Raw genomic sequence first — 16,421 nt, forward strand, 5'->3', positions numbered from 1 at the left:
AGATACTTTATAGCTGTTCTTAGCAATAGTTGCGATAGTTTCTGTATAGCTGTTTATAGCAATAGTTGCGCTAGTTTCTTAATTGTTGCTTAAAGCAATAGTTGCGGTAGTTTCTTTTTAGCTGTTTATAGCAATAGTTGCGCTAGATACTTTATAGCTGTTCTTAGCAATAGTTGCGCTAGTTTCTGTATAGCTGTTAATAGCAATAGTTGCGCTAGTTTCTTTATTGTTGCTTACTGCAATAGTTGCGCTAGTTTCTTTTTAGCTGTTTATAGCAATAGTTGCGGTAGTTTCTTTATAGTTGCTTATAGCAATAGTTGCGGTAGTTTCTTTATAGTTACTTATAGCAATAGTTGCGGTAGTTTCTTTATAGTTGCTTATAGCAATAGTTGCTGTAGTTTCTTTATAGTTGCTTATAGCAATAGTTGCGGTAGTTTCTTATGTTACTTATAGCAAAGTTGCGAATTTATTTCTTTATAGTTGCTTATAGCAATAGTTGCTGTAGTTTCTTTATAGTTGCTTATAGCAATAGTTGCTGTAGTTTCTTTATAGTTGCTTATAGCAATATTTGCTGTAGTTTCTTTATGGTTACTTATAGCAATAGTTGCTGTAGTTTTTCTTTATAGGTTGATTATTAGCAATAGTGCGTAGTTTCTTTATGGTTACTTATAGCAATAGTTGCTGTAGTTTCTTTATAGTTGCTTATAGCAATAGTTGCGGTAGTTTCTTTATAGTTACTTATAGCAATAGTTGCGGTAGTTTCTTTATAGTTGCTTATAGTAATAGTTGCGGTAGTTTCTTTATAGTTGCTAATAGCAACAGTTGCGGTAGTTTCTTTATTGTTGCTTACTGCAATGGGAGAAGTGACTTGATCGACTAATAAAGGGTGTAGTAGACCTTGTCAGTTTTGGCATTGTAAAAACAAAAAAGTATCGTGAACTGAGGAATGTGGCTTATGATTGAATTTAGACCCGGTGGAGATGTGATGTGATAGACGACTTTTGGTGTTCTGTCTTCTTCTTCTTTTTTTCTTAAGAAATAGAGCATATTATAAGAGAACTGAGGGTAAATGTTTAACTCCATTTGCCATCTTGTATGTAAATCAATAATCTTGGTGTTTGTTTGGGTATATATGTGAGTAAGTGTCTTGTTTTAAGCCGTTTAGCCGTGCCAGAATTTATTTTGCTCTCTCTCTCTCTCTCTCTCTCTCTCTCTCTCTCTCTCTCTCTCTCTCTCTCTCTCAGAAGTGGATGGACTACGATTTGTAAGGCTCAAGGATAATGTGTAAAATTTGCATACTGTTCAGGCTGGCGTTTGGTGAAAGGTCAAAAACCCGGCAATTTAAAACCTTAACTTGCTTGCATATTTTTGTTGCATTTCAGATTCTGCAACATTTGTTACATTGTGTGTGTTGTGGCTTAGTGAAATGTTAAGTTGCGTATATTGATTTTACTGGCAGTTTTGTGAATGTAAAAATGATTCCTCTTCTTTGTCGCTGAGTGGGGCTTTGGAGAATTTCCACAGCTTGCTTTAGACCTCCGTTGTTGTCGTGAATGGTTTTTCTTGAAGCTTTTTTCGTGAATAGTAACGTTTTTCGTGGTGGAGATTCACCTTTATGATTTTAGTGTTTGCCCCTTAAGCTTGAATCGCACATGTGAACTTGGAAAATTCCTTCTAAATCACAGCCATATTATGGATTTGTGAGGCTTTATGATCCGCAGTTGTGCTTTCTTGTGCCCGCTCTACCCATTTCGTAATGGGATTGACTCAGTGCCAATTCGTGTATGTATGTACGTATGTAAGTATGTATCTATATTCAAATATATATATATAGTTATAATATATTCATATATATATATTATTATAATACTTACAGGTTATATTTATTATATATATATATAGATATTTATATATATAATAATATATATACATTATATCAATGTTTATTATATATTATAAATACATAACAACAACACACACCACACACACACACACATATATATATATATATATAAATATATATATATAATATATATATATACAATAATACAGTAACATGACGAGGACCCATGATGATCATAACCATTATATGGGAAAATATATTATATATATATGAAATATATCTTAAACACACGCCGTTCTATCGTCTGTCAGACTCTACGCTTTAGCTTTGGAATTTTCTACTTGCACTTGCTTTCTAAGCATTTGCAGTAAAGGTACCTCGCTGTGGAACTTTTCAGTTCCAGAGGTCCTTTATTCCTCACACCGTTGGACTGTGGAACAATCTCCCAGAGGAACTTCAGAAGTTTAAGCGAAGTTGCAATACGTTACTACCCAAACAATATTCGCCCTGTATTTTGAGGCATTTTTATTCATCTATTTATTTATTTATTTATTTATTTATTAAGTGGAGTCTGTTCTTTCTGGATTTCCCCTTACCTCGTCTTACTTCTTCCCAATGAACACTATATTCTTTGGAAGCTTAAATTTCAAGTCCTTGGCTCCTGAGGGCTTGTTCAATATGAATAAGTTTCATCTTCTGAATAATTAATAATAACAATAATAATAATAGTAATAACAACAACAACATCAACAACAACCATCTGTCTTACTTAGCTTTAGAACCAATTTATTTCCTTTCCTCCGCTTTCTTCTCTCTTTCCTCTCCTTTGTTCTTAGCCAAGAGGAGATGAGAATATTTGAACTATCGCTGAGAGCTGAAGGTGAAAGTTTTATAAAAAATCCGTATCCAGACACCACATGGCATATGAATATTTTTATGAGGAGGCCTAAAAGACGGGAATATTAATGCCCTTTTTGAAACCTTAGGCCTCAAGGCAAGAAAGGAAAAAGTAGGTGGGGAAAACAGTGGCATAAAGAAGCAAGTATTTGATCTTTCCTTTTTACTTATCTCATAACTTAATCTGTGGCGTTCCTGATTTTGTTTTGTGTTCCGTATTTATGTAACCGTAAAATGAGCTTGGGAATAAGATATTCTTAATATTTTTCCCCCTCCCATAATGCTTGTTGAAATATATCTATTGCTGTGTGTTATAATTTTTTTTTATTCAGTTGTTTTCATAATCCTTTTTGATACTATTGGCTATTGATTATTTTCATTATCCTCTTTTATGGTTAGTTTTTGACTACACATTCCCCTGAATTTATATTTCGATGTATAGTTATGTTTGTCTGTCTATTGATTTTTGCGCGTAAGAAAGCTGTTATATTACTAGATTCTGTTTTTATAAGGTGTTACATAATTATGACGAAAGTTGCCGAGTTACCGCAATTAAACGGGCCAACAGAATCTGCTTCCGTTCCTTAATTGTATAAATTTGCACTCGTGACAAACAAGTTTCCTTTGAGTTTTTCCTGCGATGACAATTTTGTCGTGAGGGTCACTCCTCTCCTAGGGGCTTCTTTTAAAAGAAGAAGAAAATATTTTTAACTTTTTGAAGGTCTTATGTACTTATATTCACTGTCCAATTATATATTGGAATGGAATATAGAATTTAGACCCAAGGCCAAGCAGTGGGCCTATGGGATCATTCTCTGCTGAAACGGAAATTAAGAGCAAAAAGGTTTGAAAGATGCAACCGGAGGTAAACCTCCCAGTTCCACTATGAATCGATTCTTAGAAGAGGGTGGATAGTAGTATAGAAGAAAGAGACTATGGAATGGAGGTTCAGTAAGAGGAATGAAAGGGGTTGCAGCTGGAGGCCGAAGAGACTCCGCAAAGAACCTTAAGTAATGCAATGCCTTCAGTGCACCGCACGAGGTGCACTGACGGCACTATGTGGCCAATATATTGAGTTAAATCAATTTTTCGGTATGGTATTTATATTTCTCTAGTGGTAAACATGCAAGGTTTGTTATTGACCGTTTGGTAAACACTTAGAAAGAATTATGCAAACTCAGTTCCCATATATTTTTCAAATAACCTTTAATTATTGTTCTGTGTAAACGAGTTAAGCCAGGTGTCCCCTCAGAGTGAGAATTCCAGTAGGGCAAACCCAATGGGAGCACTTGGAACCAATAATTTACCGTTTCCCGTCTCAGGGTTACACTCAAACTCACTCTTTACTAAGGTCATTTTTTTTTTATCAATTTATCGGTTACATATATTAAACTTATGTTTTTGTGCGTATGCGTTTCCACTCTATAATTCTGTTGTGTGTGTATGTGTGTAATTTTTTTATTTATTTATTTATTTTTAAGAGGGGTTCCTCCTCTAAGGGCAGTATTATTGAATATAATTTCAGTTTAAAGAGTCTTCTCGTCTCATGATACTCTTTTTCTCAGAGAGTAAATGACAGTTTACTTTAGCATTGCAATCAATCATTGTGTAACTTTAAGCCGTTAGAAGAAATATGAAAACCTTAACGGGACATCTTTGACCTAAAATTCTGATATACAAAGTGAAGAAAAAATATTTCGAAATTCGTAGACTCTATATAGACTGAATGCAAAAGAATCAGCAATAATAATAATAATAATAATAATAATAATAATAATAATAATAATAATAATAATAATAATAATAATAATAATAATAATAATAATAATAATAATAATAATAATAATTGTATCTCAAATCACAATGCACCCAAATGGATGACCACAGGAAGAACATCCTTAGTACAAAAAGACAAGAGTAAGGGAAATATAGCCAGTAACTACAGGCCTATCACCTGCCTACCAATAATGTGGAAGTTACTAACAGGTATCATCAGTGAAAGGCTATACAACTACCTAGAGGAGACAAACATCATCCCACACCAACAGAAAGGCTGCAGAGGGAAGTGTAGTGGCACAAAAGACCAGCTCCTGATAGACAAAATGGTAATGAAGAACAGTAGAAGGAAAACCAACCTAAGCATGGCATGGATAGACTATAAGAAAGCCTTCGACATGATACCACACACATGACTAATAGAATGCCTGAAAATATATGGGGCAGAGGAAAACACCATCAGCTTCCTCAAAAATACAATGCGCAACTGGAATACAATACTTACAAGCTATGGAATAAGACTGGCAGAGGTTAATATCAGGAGAGGGATCTTCCAGGGCGACTCACTGTCCCCACTACTCATCGTAGTAGCCATGATTCCCATGACAAAAGTACTACAGAAGATGGATGCCGGGTACCAACTCAAGAAAAGAGGCAACAGAATCAACCATCTGGTGTTCATGGACGACATCAAGCTGTATGGTAAGAGCATCAAGGAAATAGATACCCTAATCCAGACTGTAAGGATTGTATCTGGGGATATCAGGATGGAGTTTGGAATAGAAAAATGCGCCTTAGTCAACATACAAAAAGGCAAAGTAACGAGAACTGAAGGGATAAAGCTACCAGATGGGAGCAACATCAAGCACATAGATGAGACTGGATACAAATACCTGGGAATAATGGAAGGAGGGGATATAAAACACCAAGAGATGAAGGACACGATCAGGAAAGAATATATGCAGAGACTCAAGGCGATACTCAAGTCAAAACTCAACGCCGGAAATATGATCAGATACAGCGCAGGAATAGTGGAATGGACGAAGGCAGAACTCCGCAGCATAGATCAGAAAACCAGGAAACATATGACAATACACAAAGCACTACACCCAAGAGCAAATACGGACAGACTATACATAACACGAAAGGAAGGAGGGAGAGGACTACTAAGTATAGAGGACTGCATCAACATCGAGAACAGAGCACTGGGGCAATATCTGAAAACCAGTGAAGACGAGTGGCTAAAGAGTGCATGGGAAGAAGGACTAATAAAAGTAGACGAAGACCCAGAAATATACAGAGACAGGAGACTGACAGACAGAACAGAGGACTGGCACAACAAACCAATGCACGGACAATACATGAGACAGACTAAAGAACTAGCCAGCGATGACACATGGCAATGGATACAGAGGGGAGAGCTAAAGAAGGAAACTGAAGGAATGATAACCGCGGCACAAGATCAGGCCCCAAGAACCAGATATGTTCAAAGAACGATAGACGGAAATAACATCTCTCCCATATGTAGGAAGTGCAATACGAGAAATGAAACCATAAACCACATAGCAAGCGAATGCCCGGCACTTGCACAGAACCAGTACAAAAAGAGGCATGATTCAGTGGCAAAAGCCCTCCACTGGAGCCTGTGCAAGAAACATCAGCTACCTTGCAGTAATAAGTGGTACGTGCACCAACCTGAAGGAGTGATAGAAAACGATCAGGCAAAGATCCTCTGGGACTATGGTATCAGAACAGATAGGGTGATACGTGCAAATAGACCAGACGTGACGTTGATTGACAAAGTCAAGAAGAAAGTATCACTGATTGATGTCGCAATACCATGGGACACCAGAGTTGAAGAGAAAGAGAGGGAAAAATGGATAAGTATCAAGATCTGAAAATAGAAATAAGAAGGATATGGGATATGCCAGTGGAAATTGTACCCATAATCATAGGAGCACTAGGCACGATCCCAAGATCCCTGAAAAGGAATCTAGAAAAACTAGAGGCTGAAGTAGCTCCAGGACTCATGCAGAAGAGTGTGATCCTAGAAACGGCGCACATAGTAAGAAAAGTGATGGACTCCTAAGGAGACAGGATGCAACCCGGAACCCCATACTATAAATATCACCCAGTCGAATTGGAGGACTGTGATAGAGCGAAAAAAAAAATAATAGAAAAAAGAATAATAATAATCCTCTGGTTTTTGAGATCTCCAAAAATGCACTTCAGACATTACAGTAGATTTAGGCTTTTTTGTCCGAATCATGAAAGTGAGTGTATATAATTATTCATTCGTTCCTTATTTTGTCTTTTAATTTCTCATAGTTGCTAAATTTTATATAATAACCATTTTTTTTATTCTTTCCTAATGCAGATAACATTGGGCCAAAACAAGGACTTGGTGTCATGATCTTCAAGGTAAGGATATTTAAAGCTTCATTTTTCTATTCTGTTTGGTCATACTGGGTGAGCAGTTTCCCTCTCTCTCTCTCTCTCTCTCTCTCTGTTTTCAGATGCATGAATGTTATATTTGGAAGAGGTCCAGTAACTGCTGGGGATTAATTTTGTTGAAAATATTGGGATCTTTGTAAGGTATATTTTTCTTTCAAATTTTGGAATTTTGTATCATGATTTTATTTTCGTTTGTTTAGGAGAGATTTCAGAAGTGAAAGGCCTGTGCATACTAACTGATTTTTTCAAAGGAACTTGGTAACTTCTGTATGTACTTCCAGCTCACGTTTAAGCTATCCCGGATTGGTAGGTGTAACTTTGTAATTCCTTAGCATCAAGATCCCCTCCTCTAAGGAACGAAACCATTTGCAGAATTCCCGATGTGTTTTCGTTGCAAATCCGACCCGTGTTCCTTTCATCTTCTTCATCTTCTTCTCTTGCGTCTTTTTATAACGCCCGAAATTTCTCTCCGCATTTGCATCAAGAATCGCTTCCTCTAACGCGGGAAAAACAATTGATTCATTATTCTATTCGGAAGACGGAATTAGTTGAGATGCTGCTGCTGAATATCTCTCGGGGGAATGTCGACGGCTAAAAGTTAAAAATAAAAAAAAAAAGGCCAGAATCATTTTCGTTTTCATAATGTTTAGAACCAGGACAGAGAAAATGGAAAGGCGAAAAGATCCCGGATTTATTTTTTCAATTTCATGCAAATGGCGAGTTGTGGCATTCGTTGTCGCGGGCCAACTTTTGCCACCCCCGTTTCCGGATTCCTTTTGAGAGCTGTAAAATGAACGGCCCGTTATTAGACCTGGCAAGGTCTCTCTGAGCGCCGACAGATAACGGGTCACAACTATTGGCGCCTCGGATAACGGTCTGGGGGGGGTTTTGCTCACAACAACAGCGGTAACGGCGGCCCGTTATTGGACATTCTTTTGACGGAAGGGATGTTGTAGGATGTGTTCTTCCTCCTCGGCCATCAAAAACGCTCCCTGTCCTCCTCCTGACCCCAAAGTGGCGCTGGGCAACCCCACCCCCGCGCATCCGGTGTCTCCCCCGGGCGCGTTCTTTGTCTTTCCCGCCACGTATCTGTGATCGTTGATTTTTAGCTTCCCGCCATGAAAGGGAATGGCCTCTTCCTGCCCGGTGATATATGCCGTGTCTGTATTTTCATTCCATTGCGGACGTGAGAGGAATTTCTATCGCGGTGATCAAGGAATGAAGAATGATTAAAGTGTCTTTAAGCGTTTTTTGATGGGGTAACTGCTGCTGCTGCTGGGGCTGTCTCTCTCTTTTGGGGAATAATTTAAATGGACCATCTAAATATTCACTCATGCAGACGTCTTATATATATATATATATATATATATATATATATATATATATAAATATATATATATATATATATATATATATATATTGACAGTGAGTACCCTGAATTATTAGTGATATATTTATTTACTGGGGATTAGTCATATATTATCATATATATATATATATATATATATATATATATATATAGATATATATATATATTGCATTCCAGTGCACTGGTATTGGAACTCTACTGGCAAGAGTGGTAAACACTAAGTAAATTTTCCTATAGATATTTATAGTTCGTCCAGAGACCAAGTTGTGTTACGTCCAGTGTGAGTAGCGATATCTTATAGCTCTTTCTTCATTCGTTCTCTGCCCGTAAAATATCTTCTGTTTAGGCAACGCAGAAAATGTTTCGGCGTGTGAGGATAATCTAACAGTCATGCATACCAATCTGTAGATTTCTTGGTTCTTTGTCAGCTGGAGAAATGTAACGTCTTATCCTAATTTACAAATGTCTTTTCTGAATTGGATTTCTAGTCCAAACCATATTTAGCAATGCTCAGGATGTAGCGCTTCGCTATTTTAAGTATTGGGAAAATACGTAAATGGCATCCGTTGCCGTGAGTCAACTCTCCTCCGTTACCAAATTGTGTTTGAGTTGAAAGTTTTATTCGAGATGAATACAATAATTGTTCGAAAAAGGTGTCCTGAAAATAAAAGTATGGATACTTTTTTTTTTTCAGACTAACCACTGACAGCAATGTAACTCTTAAGTTTCCAGATAAAATTACGTAAAAGAAACATTAAAGTGTAAGTACCTATTGGACACGAAATATTGACATTTATGGAAAACTAAGGTCATTGACGAATTTTTCAAAAATGATGAAATTTGTGGGGAAATGAACGTTGTCAAAACTGACTTCACAGCATTAGCAAAAGGACATGAGGAAGGAGATTAAAGAAATTTTTATTTTTTAGTTTTTTGCTTGTTTCGTACATAAATGTATAAATTGCAGAAAATAAAAGTGATGCTGGTGATTTGCATAGTAGGATGTCCATATTTAGTATGAAGAGTTCCAAAGAGACATTTGTAGGAATTAAAAGCCATTGTTAAGGAGGATAGGCGAGAATTGGTTTTGAGATTAGGTATCTTAAAAAATTGGGGTTTATTTGGCTGTAGCCACATTTTGTTTATTGGACTTCCTACAATTGTTGTGTTTTCAGGAATCAAATTCGGCTTCTGTTCATCACAGTGAGGGAGTTCTTTATATGAAATTGCATTTTCAATAAGGTGATTCCTACTTCCATAAGGGCAACGAAACTTTTTGTAGAATTAGTTTCTGTGTATGCATGAATATATCTGTTTAGTTGGTAACATGCCTCCAGTGCTTTCAGTATATAGATAACGTTTATGGATAAATATGAATACTGCAGAGGTATATAAGGCCTTGGAGTTGTTGGTAGTATCCTGGTCAGACGATATTTAAGATTAGGTTCGTAAAATACCCCTGAAAAGCATCAGAATTAGGAGAAAGTGTGAAGAAACCTAGAAGACCACTAAACTGTTGTTGTAGTTTCTGTATGTATATATACACACACTTATGCTCGCACATAATGACATGACAGTATTTGGAGACCGTCCTATACCCGCTTGTTTTATTTGTTATTGCTGAATCATCTTAGGTTAACATTTTTGGTTCTTATAATCCGGAGGGTATTGGTGGTTGACCATATGGCCATAATTTCAAACTTTGGGCTTTGCTATAGCCTCTGTTCCAGGAGTTACACTCACAATTTTCATTTAGTTTTGACCCAAATTTGTTCCCGTGTTTAAAAAAAACCTTTAATTTGTATTTAACTCTTTTTCCTGGTTCTTTGCTTTACTCCCATTTTGCAAACCCATCATTATTCTCCGTTCCCAGTTGGTGTGGCTGTTTTAGAGGGCTTATTTTTCCCCTGCTTTGGTGTATTGGTCAGCACCAAGTCGACTTGTTTAATTAGTCTTTTTTAGTTTTCTGTAAAATAAAGCTATTGATATGTCTTATTTGTTTGTCTGTCCGGGCTTTTTCTGTCCGCCCTCAGATCTTAAAACTACTCAGACAAGGGGGCTTCCAATTGGTATGTTGATCATCCATCCTCCAATCATGAAACATGCCAAATAGCAGCTCTCTAGTCTCAGTAGTTTTGATTGCATTTAAGGTTAATTTTAGCCATGATCGTGCGTCTGGCACCGTTGTAGGTGTCAACAACACAGACCAGTACGGGGCCGTGACTGAAAGTTTCATGGGTGGCGGCTAAGAGTCTCATGGGCCGTGGCTGAGAAAACTCGATTGCGCCGAAAAACTTCGGCACATTTTTTATTTGTTTCGTCTTCTTGCGGGTCGGTACTTTCCATGTTATAAATTATTTTCTTGATTTACACATAGTTGTTTCTTCTGTCCTAACAATGATCGTTATAATTTAGACCATTACATATTACATAGGTATCCTTTTTTTTGACCATTTCCTGAAACTATACGAATAATCAGCAGATCTTTAGGGAGCGCTCTTAGCACCTAGTACATCCCTAAATGAGTTCAGGGTAGCTACTGTCTTTGAAGAACATTAGCATCCACATTGTGATGTTCCTTTCGCTTTAAACTGTCGAACTGTCTTCCTGGCGTCGCTTCTCCCAAATTTAAAAGAGCCTAGAGTAGTATTTTAGTGACAAAAACCTTTTTCTCAGTATCTCTCAAGGCTATTGCTATTGTGTACTTTATTTCATATATAGTTGGTTTTATCTCCTTTGTTATTCATGGGACTTTCTTTCCATTTTCCCTTTATTCATATAGAGACATTCTGTTTTTTGTAATATTATATGGTCATATTTTAGTGTAGCAATGAATAATTCGTAGTAAAGATAACCGGAAGATTGAGTACTATAATAATATCAATATGACGTTTTCATAAAAACAAAAGAGACTCGTATTTGTACCACCTAAACACAAAAGTGTTTTATTATAGAAAATCTCAGTTGCAGTGAACCGAACTGAATAAAATCTGCAGCAAGAATTTAATAAAAATCTGAAACTGACGTTTGGGTTTAGGCATTTCGATGGGAAACGGAACTTTAAACCCAAACAAAAGAAAGTCATGTTGCGCTCTATGAATTACGACAACTATATTGGAAAAGTTGTTTACGGGACTGTCGCCGTCATAACAATTAATTTCTCTCTCTCTCTCTCTCTCTCTCTCTCTCTCTCTCTCTCTCTCTCTCTCTCTCTCTCTCTCTCTCTCTCTCTCTCTCTCTCTCTCTCTCTCTCTTCTGTTACTAATAGAAAATCACCATTTATTTCAGATAGAACTCTCTCTCTCTCTCTCTCTCTCTCTCTCTCTCTCTCCTCTCTCTCTCTCTCTCAAATTCCTCCTGGTCCTCTTCGGTGTGCTTCCGGTGTATAAATCAAAACGGAATGAATTTATCGCGACTCGAAATGGCCAACGTCTTCCTTTTCGACAGCTGATAAAAAGTTTATCGAGTGAGAAAAAAAAAAAACTGGAAAAGCGTCTAATTTTGTGTGTCTCCCAGTCGGATGCCATTTTCATTAGAAAGAGAAAAAAAAAGAAACAAAAGAAAAATAAAAGAGCGATCGTGATGAAACTTATGACTTCTCATATTTCCAGCTCATTTTATCCCCCGAAATCTCACGCCAGAATTCGTCGACGCTGCCTGTCATTGGGCCATTTGGGTGGTAGAATATGTTTCGCTGGCTCTCTCGTTCGTTTTAGAAAAAAATTGTTTTGTGAAAACAAGTTCGATTGTCTGGTCAATAATTGATTCCTTTGAATTATTTCTTTTCCCGAAGAGGATTATCATTTTTTGTAATCTCCTGAAAGGAAGTACCTGTGTATGACATTGTTTCTGAAGCATTTGAACCTTTTACTGGGTGTTTTAAGGGTTACACAAAATTCTTCTCTCTCTCTCTCTCTCTCTCTCTCTCTCTTCTCTCTCTCTCTCCACAACCTTTTTTCTATTTTTTTAGAGGTCGCTGGAACACTGAAATTTTTATCTCAGTTCATGACAATAGTGTGAGTACATAAGGACATATAGAAGAAGTAGTTGGGGAGTTGGACAGCAAGATCGTTATAAATCGATCCTTCTCACTTAATGCTGTACGAACAAATCTCCTCGACAGTTTCTTTTTCCGGTGAGGGGTAGGGGGGGAGGCGTCAATTGCCGTACCTGAATCTCAAGTTGTGTACTTTACTAAAGGGTGTTTGCATGGTTCCTTAGGCCTTTTGCTTTACCTCCATTCCCTCTTCCTTTATTTAATCGTGTTGTCCATCCTCTCTAACTATTACTTCTTAGTACAACGATTTTTTTTCTCTCAGATTCCACCATCAGGTCCGTGTACTTCACCTCTATGTTCTGGATCCCTTTATCTTGCTGTCTAACCACTCCAACTCCCATTTTTCATTGTCTTAGGCGCTACAGGTTTTAAACATCCCAATTGGTGTAACGCGCGAGGTACTGTTTGCACCAGTGGCCCTTAACCTTTTTTTTTTTTCTTTTTCTCAGCGCCCGTTATCAGATATTTCCAGAGGCTGGCGTCCACCATAGTGACGGTACTCTAATAATTAAAGATGATTAATGATGCTGTGACGCTGTATCGGCATTAACTTTGTAATATATTTGTGCTGTAAGGAAATTAAAACTGAATGATGGAACAATTTCATTCAAAGAAATGCATCCACATTTATAAGTGCTTCAGTAGTTGTCAAGTAAAACAAATTTAGCCCCCCCCCACCCCTCCCCCCCGTCCCCCTCAAAAAATAATGACTACTGTAAGCTTGATGAGAGTTTGCCTGTGTAATTTCATAAAGTTCAGTATTTGATAAACAGAGCTTCAGATCACCCCTTTTACAAATTTGTAATCTATTCCGTTGCTTGGTTAAGAGTTGCAAGAATACACTGAATCCTCTCTCTACCAGATATGAAGAAGGGAATACTAACATTGATAATTTCATCTCTTTCCAAAAATGGTGATATTTATCTTGTTCCTTTGGTCAGGGAGCCTCATACCTAATTTGCTGAAGGTACAATTTACCTTAGGTTCATTTTGCAAGTCTGTCAGTTCTTCAACTAGATTTGGATCAGCACTGTTTGCAACAGCCTGAAATGGATTTACAAACCACTTTTTCCATTCTTCGAGATCATTAAAATCACCAAATCCTCCTTCGGTGCTTGAAGATGAGAAGAAAAGCAGTCTAGATTAGAGATGTATTGGATATTCGCATTTTTTATAAATCCGCATCCACATTGACAATTTCTTAACATCTGCATCCACATCCGCATCCGCAGTTTGAGAATGTGGATATGAGGATATCACCCGCTGCTCAGTGTTCAGTAGTTCATACTCATACATTATAGCTTAAAGTAGATTTTTGTTTTGTTTGTTGCTGAATTTGGCTTTTTCGTTTTATTATACAAATACATGATACACAATTACACATTTCATACAGTATATATTTTGTAAATAGCTCTGGTATAGTAAATTTGTTTTAAAGCACATTTGTTTAAGTAATTTCATGTCATTTACAGCAGTTGTAATCTTAAAGGCAGATTGTTGCCTTTTTTTAGGAAACTCTCTCTCTCTCTCTCTCTCTCTCTCTCTCTCTCTCTCTCCCAATGCGGAGAATGGCTTTGAGTTTTGTTACCATTACCATGCAATGAGCATGAAATAACCTTGTGCCAAGACAACTAAAATGTTCGTGTATCGCTTTTATGCGGTCAGACCATTAAGAGAAATATTCTAAGTAATAATACTCAACTCCCCAGCGAATGTCAGTCATTAGTATTAACATCTGTAAATAAAAGTTCGAAGGAAATCAAAGAAAGTGTCTTGACTATATGAGAATGGTACGGTAAAAGAAAGAAAATACTACTTAATAATGAATGATTAAAATATGTTCGTCCTTGAATACGCTCTCTTGAGGAACAAGGCTTGATCCGACCTACTCCTTATTTGGGGCGCGTGCTAAAATCTACAGTCAAATAGCGCGTAGTTTCCCCAACGAAAATTAGAAAAAATACGCTATATTTTATTAGAAATAATTATTGTGTACTGTTTAACATGCACATTATTTTCTATATTTTCACAGTAATAAATAAATTGTAAATATCCTATCCTAAAATTCCTGTATCTTTAACTGAACGCTAAACACCTTTTTCAGACCTTTTTATGTTTTCCATGGACCTCCCCAACAAGAACAACAAAGTAATTTGTAGGCTTACTCCCCGAGTAAGCGAAAATCAGTCCATTACTTTCTAGCGCAGATTCCCTCTCTCACACACGACGGCAGGCGTGAGTGCATGAGATGGTCTAAGAAATTCTGAAAACTGCCCTACTGAATCCCAGTAGGTGTTTCAGAATTTTCCCCAACTTTCACCGTTGGTTTTCCGAGCGAGCGATGCAGCAGTGACGAATTGTTTTTCCTGAGATGTCGAAACTGACTTTATTGTTAAGGCTTGTGGTTTTCCGCTTAATAAAATTGCTGTTTTTCTCTTGCGGATGAGAATTTCGTAAATGAATTACTGGTTGTGTGTGACGAATATATAATAAATAAAAAAAAAAAGAATTGTTATATGAAAAAAATATACCGAATTTTATACTTACCTGATCATCCGTCTACTTTGTACTTTTTCTACGATTCGGTTCTCTAATAAACCCAAAGCTTTTAGAAACGTAGGTTTACCGTGCATTTTGTGAGAGTCCATTCTTAGATTGCACAAAGTTTTAGAGCAATAAATTGAATTGTGTTTAATTAATTCTGTCATGACAAGATTTCGATTGGGATCTTAAATCGGCGTCTTAAAATCTGGAGAAAATGGTCTTGTGATTGAAAGCGTTAATCATTACTTGCTATCATCGCTCATTTCGAAAATTGATGGCATGAAAAGTAGAGATACGAAGTCAGCGACGGTCCGAGAATTTATTGCCTTCGGTCGATTTAAAAAAGCTGGATCATTTCGGTTTCAAAACATTTTCCTCTTAGATTTATGGGGAAAATCCTGAAGTCGGACGCCCCACGAGGAAATTAGTTGGGAAAAGAGAATTCTTTTGTCTGTTTAGAACTGATTTGCAGCCGTAGGAAGTTCTCCTTTCAAGTGGTTATGAAAAATTTTATTTACGACACGGCAATGACAATTCAGATTACCTAGAAAAAAATCAAATTGTAAAGACTGAACATGTGATACTGAATATAAAACAAAAGCTTTTAGGTGGGAGGCGAATGTGTGATGGGCATTGTACTGAAATTGTCACTACAGTGCATTTCAGGGCCGTTTCTAATTGATTTTCATCAATAAAATCTTACCAAAGCACCAGATATGGATCGTATTTTGGAAATAGCTATTTGAAGTCACGGCCTAATCGGCAAAAATGTGCAGTGCCTAATGTTGATAATTACGGCACTTATCAGAGTAAATCAAAGAAATAATGTTGATACTTAAGGCGCTTATCAGAGTAAATCAAATAATTATGTCACCCTCTTGTACAATAACTATTAAAAGAAAGACTTGGCAAATCATTGTTAAGAATGACAATAATGGTACGGTATCCGTTGATAATGCCACGGGCGATGAATAAGAATTCGATATATATATGTATATATATATAATATATATATATATATATATATATATATATATATATAGATATAGATATATATATATATATATATATATCTATATCTATATATATATATATATATCTATATATATATAATATATCATATATATATATCTATATATATATATATATATATATATATATATAGATATATAGATATATTATCTAAGCTTCTATCTATATATATATATATAGTCTATATATCTATATATATATATTGTATATATATATATCTATATATATATATATCATAATCTATAGATCTATATTATATATAGATATGATATATGATATATATATATATCTATATATAAAATATATATATGACATAGATATAGGATAGATATATATATATATATATATATATCCTATATATATATATATATGTGTGTGTGTGTGTGTATATATTCCGTACATGTGACAATATAGCAAAGGAATTTCATAAATATACAAATGGCAATATT

The 16,421-nt window shown here is 36.1% G+C and overlaps 1 protein-coding gene across 2 annotated transcripts in view; it reads left to right on the plus strand.

The window, feature by feature from the left end:
- Nucleotides 1–16,421, plus strand: part of LOC135197901 (dual oxidase 2-like) — a 1,007,375-nt gene that overhangs the window by 743,279 nt on the left and 247,675 nt on the right. For both annotated transcript variants that reach the window (XM_064225123.1, XM_064225124.1), the window contains one exon: nt 6,894–6,937. In XM_064225123.1, coding sequence (XP_064081193.1) covers nt 6,926–6,937 — 12 coding nt within the window. In that variant the 5' untranslated portion in view covers nt 6,894–6,925. The remainder of the gene's footprint in view (nt 1–6,893; nt 6,938–16,421) is intronic.

The sequence above is a fragment of the Macrobrachium nipponense genome, chromosome 21, assembly GCF_015104395.2.
Source record: "Macrobrachium nipponense isolate FS-2020 chromosome 21, ASM1510439v2, whole genome shotgun sequence".
Taxonomy (NCBI): domain Eukaryota; kingdom Metazoa; phylum Arthropoda; class Malacostraca; order Decapoda; family Palaemonidae; genus Macrobrachium; species Macrobrachium nipponense.